Below are 17,279 nucleotides of genomic sequence, written 5' to 3'. Positions count from 1 at the left end.
TGATGTTTTCTGGCAATAAAGACAATAAAGATTTCATTAATTCATCCATTCAAACTTCTGACAGATAATACTTATTATTGGGTGTGGTACCTGTTAGTCTTTCCAGATGTGGAGCGTCTCCTCGTCTACGTTGTCGTGTCTCAGCGCCTGCTCGTCCAGGAAGTCAAAGAAGTATTTGACGGCCGGAGGAACGGTGGCGTTCGAGCACAAGACGCTGCGGAAGAAATCGTCCACAAACTGCTGCAAAGTGCCCTGAAACACACAAATATACACATGATTATTGATCATATAAATATTACAGAGTTGGAAACAGATAAATGACAGTATGGTGGAGATAAATGCAGATATATTATCCTGAAAGTTTCTCTTCACAGCTATAAAAGATTTAATGTCCAGCAGTTAAGATCTGATTTGGTCTTAAAATAAACTTTCTCTGTCATTTTCTGTCTCCTCTTTTCTTTAAAATCAATGTCATGATTTCAGTCACATTTGCAGGAGAGAATAATTAAAAGTATCATCTCTACGCTGTATATTATATGTTAGTTGTCCTTTTTTGTGCATTTTTTTTAATAAATTGTGCAAAAATATCTGTCCTTCCTTCTTAACTTCCTTCCTATCTTTCTTTCTTTCATTCTTTCATCTGTACTTCCTCCCTTCTATTTTTCCTTCCTGTCTTATTTTCCTTCCTTCCTTCCTACCTTCCTTCCTATCTTCTTTTCTTTTCTATCTTTCTTTCTTCCTTTCATTCTTTCTTTCATCTGTCTTTCCTCTCTTTCTTCTATCTTTCCTTCCTTCCTTCCTACTTAATAATTAATAATCCGGCCCACATCAGATCAAATTGGGCTGTTTATGGCCTTTGAATGAAAATGAGTTTGACCCCACACACACACACACACACACACACACACACACACACACACACACACACACACACACACACACACACACACACACACACACACACACACACACACACACACACACACACACACACCTTGACAGACAGCAGCCTGGTCAGGTAGATCTCAGTGATGGCTTTGGTCATGGCCTTGTCCTTCATGCTGCCTCTCTTCGACTTCCCCTCGTCGATGTCGTCCGCCGGTCTCACCAGATGGAAGGTGTTGTCGTCTTCCAGCAGAGCGTTTTCTATGAGTGAGGAAACACAGTGAGAAACGCTGGTTGTTTATACCTTACTTTTTTCTTTATTTTATGTGTGTGTGTGTGTTTGGTGTGTGTGTGTGTGTGTATGTGTGTGTGCATACTTACTCTCTTCATAGCTGTCCTGGTGCTGGTGGAACGCCTGTGTGTGTAAAACTCTGGACAGAACCAACGTGGCGTTATCCCGAACCTGGAAGACAAGAAATCGACAGTGACTCACAGAGAGAGAGAGAGAGAGAGAGAGAGAGAGAGAGAGAGAGAGGGAGAGAGAGAGAGAGAAAGAGAGGGAAGGAGGAGATAGAGAGAGAGAGAGAGGGGGGGGGAGAGAGAGAGAGAGAGAGAGGGAGAGAGACAGGGAGAGAGAGAGAGAGAGGGAGAGAGAGGGAAAGGGAGAGGGAGAGGGAGGGAGAGAGAGGGAAAGGGGGCGAGGAGAGAGAGAGAGAGAGAGAGAGAGAGAGAGAGAGAGATAGAGAGTGAGAGAGAGGGAAAGAGAGAGAGTGAGAGAGAGGGAGAGAGAGAGAGGGAGAGAGAGAGAGACAGAGATAGAGAGTGAGAGAGAGGGAGAGAGAGAGAGAGAGAGAGAGAGAGAGCGTCCGACTGCCACAGTTACACAGAGGACGACTTTACTTCTGGCTTCTCAATAAATCTTTCTTTTTTTCTCTTTCTTTAAATGTCAGAGGGGCGACTGAAGGATTGTTTTAGTGTCTGTTGGTTTTCATGCGGCGTGAAGACGAGTCTCGTGTGGCTCGACATTTTACTTGTTTCTGCAGAAAAGAGGTTTGAGCTCCAACACACGGAGACGAAGATGATTAAAAAACACAACATAGTGTGAAGCAGGACCATAAACTCTCGTCTCTCCAGTGACTAGTGACAAAGGCTGAAATACATTAAATAAAGTGATAGAAAGTGTTTTATACAGACAGAAGTAATAACAGTTTAGGATCATATCAGAGGCATTTTGGATGACCTTTCCTCTTTTATTATGCTCATTTATATACTGTTATAGTGTTGAATCTTAAACATGGTCAGAGCTCCAAAACTTAAGATGCTCCCTGCTTTCTCTCAAGAGAAAAAGGACTGTTTATGGTTTGCATCTCCTGTACAGAGGTCTTGTACTGCTTTTGTAGAAGTGTAGAATACATTATACAGGTGGAAGGAATTATGTATTTTGATATCAATAAAAAGTAAATTACAAAAAAACCTAAAAATGCTTCCTGCAAGTCAAAAGTCAGGGCTTCAAAGTAACATCTACCTCTTCCTCATGATGGTGTCTGATTGTTTGCACAAGTCTAAAAACGTCCGTCGTCTGTTACGTAGTCTTTGATGCGAATGTTGTCGTTCACCTGATTTGGGTTTCAAACATGTACGGATGTGTTTGATAAGTTTATATTTTGAGTAAAAAAAAGAGGAAAAGAAGAGACATTATTGTGTGTTTATGTAGCTTCCAGGGCCAGTTAATCAATCGCCTTAGGTTTCTCCCTAATCTAACACATCTTTTTTATTAATTATTAACCCGTTATCAAGCCTGTTGACAAACTTCAGCTGCTTGATAATGAGCTACTAGTTAGAATCAGGTGTGTTAGTGTAAGGAGATAACTAAAACATGCAGGGGTAGCAGCTCTTAAAACGGCCTGTTACAGACAGAGGCTGAATTGAAGGGCTGCATAAAGAGCCAGTAGAAGATAAATAAGGAGTTTTTAACTGGAAATGATGTAAAGATATTCTAATAGAGCCCCTATAATATAGTTTATTGTATGTTATTATACAGTTGTGTGAAACCAGGCATCTTTTGCACCTGATGAATGTCATAAATTTTTGTTTGGAGGCTTTTCAGACACAGACTGAACTTACATTGTAATGAGCTAAAGTGTTGAGTCTCTTCCAGCGTCCTTCTTTCTGGGAGGTCAGGTCGAGGTCGGACAGGATCTGACCGGTGGAGCCTGGACGCCACTCTGCAGACCAACGAGATTATGATTATGAATCGGTGCCATCGGACATAACTGTCTTTTTAAAAGTTCATGATAATTTAAAAACTGAAGCAATCACAACACGCCCATTAACGAGACTTTTTAAAAAGCATGTTTTTTGATACAATGCAGCACTGTGAGTCCTATCACCTCACCTGTGATATCTCTTTAAAGAAAAACTAGAAGTAAAAGAATATCAAACTCAACCAAAATACATTCCCAATAAAACCCTGTAGTTCCTCCACTGACCTCTAGGGGGAGACAAACTCTATACCACACTCACAATATGAGGGAGCAAACTCTTCCATGTCAAACTATGTGTGTGTGTGTGTGTGTGTGTGTGTGTGTGTGTGTGTGTGTGTGTGTGTGTGTGTGTGTGTGTGTGTGTGCGTGTGTGTGTGTTTCTTACCCAGAGCAACACTCTCCACCTTTGGCCTCTGTGAGTACGGCAGATTCCTGTACACTTGATCGATGATCTTCTCTTTTACCTGGAGAGAGAGAGAGAGAGAGAGAGAGAGAGAGAGAGAGAGAGAGAGAGAGAGAGAGAGAGAGAGAGAGAGAAGAGAGAGAGAGAGAGAAGAGAGAGAAGAGAGAGAGAGAGAGAGAGAGGAGAGAGAGAAGAGAGAGAGAGAGAGAGAGAGGAGAGAGGAGGGAGAGAGAGAGAGAGAGAGAGGAACATTTTTACTAATTTATACCTCAAGTTTTAAACCCCAAAAGACTAAAATCACGCTTTTCTACACTGCCAGTAAATCCAGTAACAGCTGAACTTACACTCATTTATTAAACTCTTCTTAGATATTCATCCTCCTGTTTTCAGTCTAATGTTTTACTTCTGTTTGATTGTCATTTTTTGTTGTTGTCCCCTTTCAAGTGTCTTCTTTTTTCAGGCCGTCATTGTAAGTAAGAAATATACCAATAACCGATCTTGTCTCGCCGAGTTAAATAAAGGTTAAATTACATCAAATAAAATCTAAACCCAGTCTCAATTATAATTTCATCAATTGTATAAACTCCATTTCTTTTGCAAAGATACCAAAAAGACTTAAATTGAGTTGATTGGGTTGTGATTCTTGCAGGTCTTAAAACCGTTAATTTTCAGGAGATAAAAACATGCAATGGGGGTAATGATATTTAGTCAGCTGTTTTTCATTGATTAAATGTTTGTAAAACCCACAGACAGACATAAAGTGTGACCAATAGCATTGATTTATGATGAAATATGGAGATATGATACGAGGTTTATATGAAATAGCGACATGTATTGGTGCGACATGACACCCAAAATGAGAAAACGTGAACTATTTGGCTCCTGATGGGTGAAAACTGAGAGAAGAAGAGATAAGACTCACCTGAGAGATGGTGTCACAGTTCAACACCTTAACTGGAGTCACGTCCGGTCCTTCCCCGTGCACCAAAACCTGCAGAGTCTGATGAGACAAACACACAACGGTCAATCATACTATGATCCACACAAGGGGTTAAATGTGAAATACAGGCATTGCTTTGAATGTAAAAAGAGACATAAACCTGGTTTTATGTTATAAAATACTAACTGTGGTCTTCATGAATGCACGTTGTTTAAACTGTGTTTTTACTAACCAGGACGGAGTATTCGACGTCGTCTCCCAGCAGTCCCGTATCGTTCAGAGTGTATTTGGCTTTCTTCATCTTGGCGTCCACCGGTCCTTTCTCCACCTGATGCTTCAAAGCTTTGAACAGTTTGTATAAAGGTTCTCCTGCTGTGTCCTAAAACAAGAACAGAAAAACATTTAAATTAACCCTAACCCCTTGGTTGTCGAGTGTCGAGCGGATGGTTGACTCCATTATTATGCTTTTCATGCTGTGCTTGATGGCTGCTGTAGACCAAATTTCCTTCGGGATAGTAATAAAGTTGAAGCTCAAGTGGAAAACATTAAGGTTATATGCATGTACAGATTTGAACTTAGCCTTTTTCTTAATGTGAAGGATCAGTGAACAGATGTGACTTTAAGTGTTAAACCTGCAGTAATTGATTTTGGCCACTTGGGGGCAGCAGAAACAAGTAGCAATCAAATCACTGACATCATCTTTTAAGTTGATATATGCTTTTTTTCCTCCACATCCAGCAACATTATCATTCATTAGGAGTTGTGTTTCTGTCCACCTGCTGAATGTAAAGTCCAATATTCTCTCTCTTTTAGCTCTCTACCAACTCCTGAGGGAAATATCTAAATGCTCCACTATGTTCACCAGCTAGTCTACAGATAACTGTGTCTGTTTGTTTGGTGCTGAGCAGGTAGTGAACAGTAGAAAACAACACTATGAGAACGCTGAGAGTGAACTAAAACAGTAAAGTTGCAGCCGGACAGCTAAACAATGAGCTGAAACTCAACTATAAAGCTCCTTAAAGCTGATTTGTCTGCCTCTAGTTTCAGTTTCAGAGGAGAGTTTTAGTTGTTTCAGAGACTTTTTTAAACATACTCAATAAAACTTTAAAACCCTTAATCAGTATTTGACAGCTGTGTTCCTTGTCTATTGCTTTTTTGGTGTGTTTTTTGTTGTTTTTACCATTTTATTTTACTTTAGTTGTTGTTTATTTTCCACTATTTTTGGTGCTCACTTAATGGAAAACACATGAAATATATAATCTTATCATCATGGTTATAGTCACAACAAGTAAATACACTTGTGTGAGCATTAAACTCTGCAAACTCTGAACATCAGCACAACATATTAGCTGCTGCTGTCAGTCTGTACAAACTTCACAGAAAAAAGCTCAAAACTCAACACAACAGAGAGGGGGACAAAAACCCACACCAGGTACACTGAGGTTTCATCATAGCGAGACACACAGCAAAATATTTTGGAGTCAATTATAACCGACTGGGACAGACGGGGACCAGAACTGAAGAAGAAAGCCGAGCAGATCGAAAAGGAAAAAAACAAAATCGAAGAAAGAGGACAAACAACAGAATACGTGAAAGAATGTGTGTTACCCTGAGGAACTGATAGAGACAGATGGACATCCAATTACAGAGCATCCTTTCCACCACCGTCTCCGACCTGGAAACACAAACACAAGACAAAAAAAAACACATAATGACTCGAGCTGAAGTACAGAAGCCTGGAGGGACAATTCTCAGGTAACATTTAACCTTCGTGTCGTCCTCCCGGGTCAAATTGACCCCGTCTGTTTTGACTGTTCCTTCTTTCCTCCCTTCCTTCCTTCTATCTGTCCTTCCTCCCTCCCTCCTTCTTTCCTCCCTTCCTTCCTTCCATCTGTCCTTCCTCCCTCCCTCCTTCTTTCCTTCCTTCCCTCCTTCCTTCCCTTCCTCCCTGCCTCCTTTCCTTCCCTCCTTCCTTCCTTTCCTCCCTCCTTCTCTCTTTCTCTCCTCCCCCCTACCTTCCTCCCTTCCTTCTTTCCTTCCTCCCTACCTCTTTTCCTTTCTCCCTCCCTCCCCCCTTTCTTTTTCTTTCCTACCCCCGTCCTTCCCTCCTTCTTTCCTCTGTCCTTCCTTCCTTCCTTCCCCCTTCCTCCTTTCCTTCCTTCTTTCCTTCCTTCCTCTGTCCTTCCTTCCTTTCCCCTTCCTCCCTCCCTCTTTCCTTACTTCCTTTCCTTCCTCCCTCCCTCCTTTCCTTCCTTCCTTCCTCCCTCACTCCCTCCTTTCCTTCCTTCCTCCTCCCTTCCTTCCTTCCATCCTCCCTCCTTTCCTTCCTTCTTCCTCCCTTCCTCCTCTTGAGGACAACAGGAGGGTTGAAGGTGGTTTACTTGTAATCATGGTATAATTACAGCCTAAAAAAGTACAAATTATTCACCTTACTTTCCCGAACTTTCTACGTTATTAACACGGTTATCTTTTAGAGTTTTTTTCTCACCTCCTCAGCATGAGTTTGGGGTTTTTGTTCTGCACGTGTTCGTCCATCAGCTCGAGCAGCAGTGTCCTCGTGATGTCGGTGTAATACTCCAGTTTGCCGTGCAGCGCCACCGTCAGCAAGGAGGCGAAATAACCACGAGTACGGGCGTTGAAGTCCGGACGACTCTCCAACGTGTGGATGAACTAGACGCAGAAGATGCACAAACAATATATATATGTATCTACCTGTAATGTTTAGATAGTTCTTCTTCTTCAGAGAGGAAACAGCAAGTTTCAGTGTTTTTAACAAATGCTAGAAGACCTTAACCCTCCTGTTGTCCTCGAGTCAAGGAAGGAAGGGAGGAAGAAGGAAGGAAGGGAGGGAGGGAGGAAGGAAGGAAGGGAGGAAGAAGGAAGGAACGGAGGGAGGAAGTAAGGAAGGGAGGAAGAAGGAAGGAAGGGATGGAGGAAGGAAGGGAGCAAGAAGGAAGGAAAGGAGAGAGGAAGGAAGGAAGGAAGGAAGGAAGGAAGGAAGGAAGGAAGGAAGAAAGGGGGGAGGAAAGAAGGAAGGAAGGGAGGGAGGAAGGAAGGAAGGGAGGAAGAAGGAAAGAAAAGAGGGAGGAACGAAAGAAGGAAGGGACCAAGAAGGAAGGAAAAGAGGGAGGAAGGAAGGAAGGGAGGAAGAAGGAAGGAAAGGAAGGAAAAGAGGAAGGAAGAAGGAAGGAAAGGAGAGAGGAAGGAAGGAAGGAAGAAAGAAGGGAGGAAAGAAAGAGAGAAGGAGGGAGAAAGGAAAAGAGGAAGGGAGGAAGGAAGGAAGGAAGAAAGAAGGAAAGAAAGAGAGAGGGAGGGAGGGAAGAAGGAAGGAAGGACAGAAGGAAGGGAGGAAAGAGAGAGGAAGGAAAGAAAGAGAGAAGGAGGGAGGGAAGAAGGACAGACGGAAGGAAGGAAGGGAGGAAAGAAGGAACAGTCAAAACAGACGGGGTCAATTAGACCCGGGAGGACGACACGAAGATTAAAGAGGACTGTTATGATTTCAAATAGCGTGAAGTGATCGAGAGAGTAAGACAAACACAAAAAAGAAGGAGAGAGAGGAACCAAAACTCACATTGATGAGAAAGGTTTTACTGTTCAGCAAGTTGGAGAACTGGTTGAGCGCCTGAGCCACGATGGCCTTGCGAGCTTCTGGGATTTGTATTTTCCCCGTGATCATGGCATTGTTGGCGGCGCCGTCTTTGGAGGGCAGGAAGAAGTTTCGGTCGGTGTAAGTTTTGTAGTCGAGGAAGGGGATGCGGGCTTCGCTCAGGTCGTTGGTGTGGTCTTCCATTTCAATCATCAAATCTGACAGACGGACGGAGAGAAACAGAGAGTTATATATCCATGTTTATTCAGTTTGTGTGTGTTATACTGTATGTTTTATGGATTTCTATCCTGTTGTCCTCGAGTCAAGGAAGGAAGGGAGGAAGAAGGAAGGAAGGGAGGGAGGAAGGAAGGATGGAAGGGAGGAAGAAGGAAGGAAGGAAAGAAGGACAGACGAAAGAAGGAAGGGAGGAAGGTAGGGGGAAGAAAGAAAGAGAGAAAGAGAGAAGGAGGAAGGAAGGACAGAAGGAAAGAAGAAAGGGGGATGTAGGAAGCAAAGAAGGAAGGGAGGAAAGAGAGAGGAAGGAAAGAAAGAGAGAAGGAGGGAGGGAGGAAGGACAGATGGAAGGAGGGGAGGGAGGAAGAAGGAAGGAAAGGAGGGAGGAAGGAAGGAAGGGAGGAAGAAGGGAAGAAGAAGGAAGGAAAGGAGGGAGGGAGGAAGGAAGGAAGAAGGAAGGAAAGGAGGGAGGAAGGAAGGAGGCAAGGAAGGAAGGGAGGAAGGAAAGGAAGGACGGAGGAAAGAAAGAAAAAAGGAGGTAGGGAGGAAGGGAGGAAGGAAAGAAGGAGGGAGGAAGGAAAGAACAGTCAAAACAGACGGGGTCAATTTGACCCGGGAGGACGACACAAAGGTTAATCTCTTTATATAAAGGAGGATTTAACCACTTTAAATTGAATATTCCCCACTCTGTAAGTCTCTAACTCTGTAAGTCTCTAACTCTGTAAGTCTCTGTGTTAAAAACATCTGACATCCAAACATGATGAGAGCTCCGGCTGATTCCTCGAGCTCAGTAACGGAGCTGTCAAAACCAGAAAAAGGCAAACTGGAAAACGGTCCGCTGAGCTCGCCAAGAAATCCTGAAGCAAAGTTTCTGATGTCTGAGTCAAAGCAGCAGCATCTTTCTTTCCTTCCTCCATCTCTCCATCTCTCTTTCTTCCCTTCCTTCTTTCTTTCCTCCATCCCTCTTTCTTCCCTTCCTTCTTTCCTTCCTCCATCCCTCCATCTCTCTTTCTTCCCTTCCTTCTTTCCTTCCTCCATCCCCCTTCCTTCCTCCCTCCTTCTTTCCTTCCCTGCTTCCTTCCTTCCTTTCCATCCTTCCTCCCTTTCTTCTTTCCTCTGTCCTTCCTTCCTCCCTTCCTTCTTTCCTCTGTCCATCTTCCCTTCCTTCCTTCTCTCGAGGACAACAGGAGGGGTTAATCTCTCTTTCTTTCCTTCCTCTCTCTTTCTTCCCTTCCTTCCTCCATCCCCCTTTATACCTTCCTTCTGTCCTTCCTTCCTCCCTCCCTCCCTCATTCTTTCCTTCCTTCCTTCCTTCCCTTCCTCCCTCCGTCCCTCTTTCTTTCCTCCCCCTACCTTCCTCCCTTCCTTCTTTCCTCTGTCCTTCCTTCCTCCCTTCCTCTTTTCCTTTCTCCCTCCCTCCCTCCTTCCTTCTTTCCTCCCTCCCTCCCTTCTTCCTTCCTCCCTCCCTTCCTTCCTCCCTCCTTCCTTCTCTAATGAGCAAATTGAGCAGTTTGGCATATTTAGTTAAATGAAGGGTTGAAACATATTCATCACACACTGAAATGACTTTAATGTGACTTAATTAAAGGAAAACAACGTGTTTAACATTTAGCTTCTTATAACAAAATTATAGTTTTCAGAGAAACTTGGCATGGCTTAATATTACAGAGAGTTACAAGAATGACATCATGGTTTTAACTCCTTGTAAGTGCAGAGAAATGATGTAATATTTATGTATATATATTTATAAATGTTTCTAATGGCAGCGTCACGCTCAGCAACTCTCAGTTTGAGGTTGTGTTTTGTTTGTTTGACCTACAGACGAGGAGAAAAATCTGGGTCGCCTATTTTGAAAGAGTCTGACCCAATTAAAGTTTTTTAAGTTTTGTTTTTCATCTCCAGTAAAATCAGAAAATACCAACGACACTCCTTTCACCCCGATCTCTTAATGTCTTTGTAGAGTTTCAGGGAGTGTGTGTGTGTGTGTGTGAGAGAGAGAGCGTGTGACAATGTGTGAGTGTGTTTAAGAGTGTGTGAGAGTGTGAGAGTGTGTGAGAGTGTGAGAGTGTGTGAGAGTGTGTGTGAGTGTGTATGTGTGTGTGAGCGTGTGGGTGTGAGTGTGTATGAGAGTGTGTGAGTGTGTGTGAGCATGTGAGTGTGCATGTGTGTGTGAGTGTGTGTGTGTGCGAGTGTGTATGTGGTGTGTGAGTGTGTTTGAGAGTGTGTGAGTGTGTGAGAGTGTGTGAGAGTGTGAGAGAGTGTGAGAGAGTGTGAGTGTGTGTGAGTGAGTGTGTAAGTGTGTGTGAGAGTGTGTATGTGTGTGTGAGTGTGTGTATGTGTGTGTGATAGTATGTGAGTGTGTGTGTGTGTAAGTGTGTGTGAGTGTATGTGTAAGTGTTTTTGTACCAGTGAACTCTTTCTTGCAGCGATCTCGAACACTTTCCTCCAGATTCTCCAGCTGATGTTTCACCTTCTCGTACTCTCTCTCCGCCTGCTGACTCTTCCTCCTGTCAGCACGCACACGCACACGCACACACACACACACACACACACACACACACACACACACACACACACACACACAGAGTTAAACATACATCAACACGTGTGCTCATTATGTCTTTTAAGTAGTCAGTAATCTATCGGACCTGTAGCAGTAGACGGACGCAGCGATGAAGAGCAGCATCGGTACGATAACAGCAGGAATGATTATAGCCAGAGGAAGATCTTCTTTCCTGGCGTAGTAGACTGAACCCACCGTCCACTCTCCATTACCAAACTGAACCTGGACACAGAGACGGGAAACAACACATCATGCAAACACTTATTCAAGTTTTAGATGATTAAAATAAACACACTTGGATTTAAGATTGAAAAACAATGAAAAAAAAGGGTAGTGAAACTGAAATTTCTGCATCATTTTATAAAGATTTTCATTAAATTCAGCCATATTTGGTATAGTTGGAAACTTTATGATCTGCAGTAAAACTTCATATAAAGCTCAGCAGGTTTTAAACAGCAGCTGTCTGCAAAGTGTGAGTTTGTAATGAGTCCATGCAGTTGAAGTGATTCATTTATAAGCTAATAAAGCTGATAAAACTATACAATAAGTAAGTCATTTGTATTATTGTACAATATATTGTATCTCTCAAGCACATGGGTGGAAAGTTATGTTTGATTTTTTAATATCAGCACTTTTAAAAAAATATTCTGCACTATTTTTTTGAGCCATTGCCATGAAATTTCATTTGTGTGTGTGTGTGAGTGTGTGTGAGTTAGTGTGTGTGTGTGTGTGTGTGTGTGTATGTGTGTGTGTGTGTGTGTTTACCACTAGCTCCAGCAGGTCGTTGGTCGTGTCTCTGCGCTGGCGTTTGGATCGGGCCCTGGGCTGCGATGACGGAGCCTCCAGGATCAACTTATCATCCTGAAAACAGAGTCAGAGACAGACGGAGGGAACAAAGTGTGACGCTTTCTGTACCCATAATAATAGTAACAAAATAAAAGTAATTTAATCCCTTACAGTTACTGATGAAATTGTTGATGATTACAAAGGAGGTTACATCTGAAGGCAGACCTTTAAGATTTTACTCAGGAGGGTTTTTTCATCATTTTTTAATATTTAACATGTTACTGAATACATATATTACTGTTTTTAATTCTTTCAAATCAATATTTTTTATTATATTTAGTAAATAAATCCTGATGTGGGCTTATTAGGAGCAGACATGGGCTTAAATGGAGTCATAGTACCAATTAAACCCACTTTATTCATCAAATATCTTTATTTTATATTCCAAAATCTACATGAACTAATGAATACATTTTCAAATGGAAGGAAAGAAGGAAGGAAGGAAGGACAGAAGAATGAAGGAAGGAAGGACAGATGGCAGGAAGGAAAGAAGAAAGGGAAGATGGAAGGAAGGAAGGAAGGAAGGAAGGAAGGAAAGAAGGAGGGAAGGAACGAACGAACGAAGAAAAGAAAGAAAGAAGGGAGGAAGGACAGATGGCAGGAAGGAAGGAAGAATGGAAAGAAGGAAGGGAAGATGGAAGGGAAGATGGAAGGAAGGAAGGACAGAAGCAAGGAAGGAAGGAAGGAAGGACAGATGGAGGGAACATTTACCCTAACAGATGAAAACATTGGTTAGAAAAATTAGAAAAGTCATCAAATTTAATAAGTTACATTACTTTGATGAAGTCATTGAAATAGTTACATTACTTATTACATTTTAAATAGAGTAACTAGTAATCTGTAACCTATTATATTTCCAAAGTAACAAACTAAAGAACTAGAAATGAATCCAGCTGATGTATAAAACACTTTAATTCAAACACATCATCTGATCTGAAGTGAAGCTGAGTGACCTCCTGCTGCGTCTGTGTATAAATGACTGGGAGTATCAGAAAGTATAAAATCCAGCTCTGGTTTTAAATCGGTTCGATCTGACGGTTGATTGACTCTCAATCATGCAGATTACAATCACCTGAGTGATGAATGTGTTTGTGTCTATATGGTGTTTGTTGTTGTTAGTTTTTGTGATGTCTTATTTAATGACGCCTGACAAAGATCTCTGCTAGATCGATGGCGGCTGTCAGCGCACTGTGTGGATTTTGGGTCTGATATGGTTGGTAATTATCTTTTTCTAATATCAGCATATATGACACAGTATCACAGTATGATGCAAAGTCACACATAAAATATTCAATTAACAATTTGTTCTTTTCTTCTAGCAAGAACTTTAGAGACGAATTTGCTCGGAATAATTAATTTGGAGGACAGAAGTTTGCAGGATGAGAAGAGTTGCAATGCTAGAAACACTGCTGGACTCATGATGGACAGTTTAGAAAGGAAAAGATAGACAATTGATGCAACCAGAAGCAGTAATGCCATCTTTTCTTTACTCCCTTTTCTTCCTACATTACCCAAAATTCAACTCGACCTGGTTCAATTCATTTGGAGGTTTGAAGTTGTTGTGCTAGTAGCTGCTAATGTAGCCTGGAGCTGCTAGCCTCCAGCAGACATGAGAAGAAGAGCAGCAAAGGTCTGTTTAACCTCACTTGTTTCTAACTCCACACCTCCAGATTTCTGCCCCAAGCGACGTTGACTTACGTGACATCACTCGACGCACTTTTGTCAGATTTCACTACTAGAATTTAAACATATTTTTACACCTTAAACTCACTTTGATATGTAAAAACCAATTCCCCTGGAGTTCTCCTTTAAGATGAAATCATTGAGATATGAATCTGCTGAGATTTGATAAATGATAATTCACTGATGTTAAACCAGCTTGTGTTTTTAAAACAACTTTAACACCAAAGGTTCTCAACATTTTAACTTCTGGAGGGGCAAACTTTACACCAACTAAAGCCCAATAACTGCTTTTGCTCTGACTTGGAACAATACAAGATGCTTTCATGACGATGCATCGATCAAAATGTTGTAAATTAAGAGTCAGAAGTCAGGATGATGGTGCAGAGCTGGTGATATAAATATGGAGGCAATATTTAAAATATACGTTTGAAAATGCTGACTCAAAGCTAAAGTCAATTTTTTTATCATGTAAGATCTTTGCTGCCCAGTAGAAAGCAGATCAAACCTGCAGTATAGAACCTTTAAATATAAATGAACGCCTGTTACATTAAAGCCTTTAACAAAGGAGTTCACACAATGCTGGTTAAGTTTACCGCTGCCAGGTAAACGTTGGTATTTCACAGTATATAAAGTTATTAAATCTGGTGTTGGTGTTGATATTCCCACGCTGCATGGGTAAATGCATACTGAGCATGCTCATTAGAGACCAAGCAGCTAACTTTTTGGGGACTTGAATGGGGTTAAAATAATTGAATTGTCTCTTCTAGACTTTCCAAACATTATCAGACCAAATGGATCCATTTCTGATAGTGAAACAAGTCACTTTTTGGGGGTTATATGAGCTGCAATAGTAGCGACGTTCGAGGCTCATGTTTGCAAGTTTTGACAGTGTTTATGTAATTACTCTCGCTGCCAGAAGGGGGCGATAAAAGCCGAGCAGCTAACTTTTTGGGGACTTGAAAGAAGTTAAAATAATTGAATCGTCTCTTCTAGATTTTCTAAACATTATCAGACCAAATGGATCCAATTCTGATGGAGAAACAAGTCACTCTTTGGGGGTTATATGAGCTGCAATAGTAGCGACGTTTGAGGCTAATGTTTGCAAGTTTTGACAGTGTTTTTGTAATTACTCTCGCTGCCAGAAGGGGGCAATAAAAGCCAAACACACTCCAGTTTTAAGGCTGCACTTCTGCTCCTGTAGTAGTGTGACTGCATCTGGTTTCAGTTCCTCCATCATCTCTGCAGCTTTAGACATGGATGATGAGACTGTCTGATATATTTAAGACTTCAAACAACGCAGATATCAGCTCCATCAGTCAGTGGAAATCTATTTCAGAAAGTAACACAAACTTCTGGAGCTTTCTTCTGATTAAAGACAAAGATGTTTTTTTTTTTTAGTAGGAGCTCTTTTTCCTTCTTTCCTTCCTTCCTTCTTTCCTTTCTTCCTTCGTCTTTCCTTCCTTACTTCTTTCTTTCTTCCTTCCTTCCTTCTTTCCTTTCTTCCCTCCTTCCTTCTATCTTTCTTTCTTTCTTTCTTTCCTTCCTTCTCGCTGTCCTTCCTTCTTTCCTTCCTTCCTGCTTTCTTTCTTCCTTCCCTCCTTCCTTCTTTCCTTCCTTCCTTTCTTCCTTCCTTCTTTCCTTTCTTCCTTCATTCCTTCCTTCCTTCTTGCTGTCCTTCCTTTCTTTCTTTCTTCCTTCTTTCCTTCCTTCCTTCTTGCTGTCCTTCCTTCCTGCTTTCTTTCTTCCTTCCTTCCTTCCCTCCTTCTTTCCTTCCTTCCTTTCTTCTGTCCTTTCTTCCTTCCTTCTTTCCTTTCTTCCTTCCTTCATTCCTTCCTTCCTTCTTTCCTTCTTGCTGTCCTTCCTTTCTTTCTTTCTTTCTTTCTTTCTTTCCTTCCTTCCTTCCTAAGACCTAGTAGGAGCTCTTTTTCATCTCAGTTTTGTACCTGAAGTATGTTAACAGGACAGGAGGCGTCTCCGACAAACGCCTGCGCCTCTTTGGCCGTCATCGCCTTGGAGAAACCTCGACCCTGAAGCAAGAAGAACAAGAAGAAGAAGAAGAGAGTGAACTCAACAGCTTCAGATAAAGAGCAAAGTGTGTATGAAGTGTATATTTGACCGTCCGTCCTCACAGTCACGATGATGATGCTCGTCTCGGTGATGACGTTCTTGGACAGTTTGTCGAAGGTGGGGTTGGGATGGTAGTCGAAGCCCTTCAGCTCCTCCCTCACGTTGTCCAGATGGAGCGCCGTCCTGAGCAACTTGCTGTCGCTGTAGTTCACCGAAGGGGAATCAAACTGGAGGACGGTGTCATTCTTACTCAGAGCCACCTGAATGTACTGAGAGACGGAGAAAAGCAGAGAAAAAAAGAGTGAGAAAAGCTTCCAGATGTACATTGATTTACACTCTAAAAAAGGACCAAAATACAATATGTGGCATCAAAAATACTACTTTGCTGTAATCATTTTATTTGCTACACAATCAGGAGCATTTACAGTCTTCTTATTGTGTAGTTGAGATGTTTTTATCACCTTGCACACAGCATTTTAACCTGTACAGATAATTCAATGCTTATTATCTTTAATAAAAATCTTCTCCATCTTGATAAATGCAGCTCATAAGCAAGAATATGTTTCCTAAACCAATAATAAAGTGGAGACAAAGAGCTCCAAACTTTCTGCAAGAGTAGAGAGGAAAAACAAACTTTAAACAAAGAAACCAAGAAGTGTGTTTGGAGCTGCAATCTGTACATACACACACACACACAAATATGTAAATGAATATATGTGTGTGTGGTGAATCCAGGAAACGTACCTCTACAGGTGCGGTGTCTTGTGTAAACTCGTCAGCGGAGGGCCAGACTTTCATCGTGGCTCTCTGGATCAAGTCGAAGCCGTTTCCAATCACAACAATCCTCCGACCACCGCTACACACACACACACACACACATACTAATTAATATAAAGTACATTTACTGATGACCGGAGTTTAAAGAGGGAACGTTTTATATTCAAAATGTTCACAGAGTTCATCATATATGACCCATCATTAAACTAACAGGTGTAAGTTCCTGCAGCTAGGAGTCTCTCAATAAAATAGAGTTTTGTGATGTATTGAAGTAGTGTGGGATCATGGGAGGAGTTGTCTTCATTGTTAAACTACCAGCTTCTCACCTCATCATTCAGGAGGTTTTATTTTTACCAGGTGCAAAATTATCTGCAGAGGTTTTCTCCTCTCAAAAACATAAATACCATGTTTAAAATAGGTAAAAACACTGAATGAAGCAGTTTCATGTTAAAAATCTGTGTTTCTGTGATGCTGTTTGGCAGATTGAGGACGTCTGGAGGGGCTGCGAGCCGAGCTGCTGCTAATATTTGCACAGCTTGTTTCGTCCAATGACTAAAATCCCTCATCTGGTTATAATATATAGTTAAAAACAACCAAAATCTGACAATAAAAGTGGCTTAAACTGGATAAAAAGTCCATTTCTAGCAGCTTCTAGTGGACAACCACAAGCAACCTCCAAGATCTAAAAACTCTATAATAAAACTGTGGTTTAAACTGGATAATAAGTCAATTTTTCTGGCAGCTTTTTTCTGTTTAAGTATTGTTAGAAACAGTTTGGATAATGTGAGTACACAACTCAAGACCAAGAGCTAAAAAGTCTGTCATAAAAATGTTGCTTAACGTAGATAATTAAATCAATTTCTGACATTTTCTCTGTTTGAATATTGGTTGGAAACATTTGGGATAATGTAAGTACACAACTCAACAAAATATATAACACAGGTGTAGTTGTTTTTTTAGACATTTTAAAGCAGAAAGTTTACATATTATGTCTTTAGAAGTTATGGTTAGAGTTAGGGAAATGTCTCAAC

At 41.4% G+C, this 17,279-nt stretch overlaps 1 protein-coding gene across 1 annotated transcript in view; it reads right to left on the bottom strand.

The window, feature by feature from the left end:
* Positions 1–17,279, bottom strand: part of LOC134004755 (plexin-B2-like) — a 183,645-nt gene that overhangs the window by 9,435 nt on the left and 156,931 nt on the right. The window contains 17 exon segments of the mRNA XM_062444134.1: positions 91–101; positions 103–252; positions 995–1,146; positions 1,267–1,348; positions 3,010–3,110; positions 3,535–3,613; positions 4,475–4,552; positions 4,725–4,871; positions 6,101–6,167; positions 6,981–7,162; positions 8,064–8,296; positions 10,719–10,819; positions 10,961–11,097; positions 11,641–11,736; positions 15,348–15,431; positions 15,534–15,740; positions 16,216–16,327. Coding sequence (XP_062300118.1) covers positions 91–101; positions 103–252; positions 995–1,146; positions 1,267–1,348; positions 3,010–3,110; positions 3,535–3,613; positions 4,475–4,552; positions 4,725–4,871; positions 6,101–6,167; positions 6,981–7,162; positions 8,064–8,296; positions 10,719–10,819; positions 10,961–11,097; positions 11,641–11,736; positions 15,348–15,431; positions 15,534–15,740; positions 16,216–16,327 — 2,019 coding nt within the window.

Source organism: Scomber scombrus, chromosome 22 (assembly GCF_963691925.1).
Source record: "Scomber scombrus chromosome 22, fScoSco1.1, whole genome shotgun sequence".
NCBI lineage: Eukaryota > Metazoa > Chordata > Actinopteri > Scombriformes > Scombridae > Scomber > Scomber scombrus.
The sequence above is the reverse complement of the archived record's forward strand: the minus strand, read 5'-3'. Positions and strand labels throughout refer to the sequence as shown.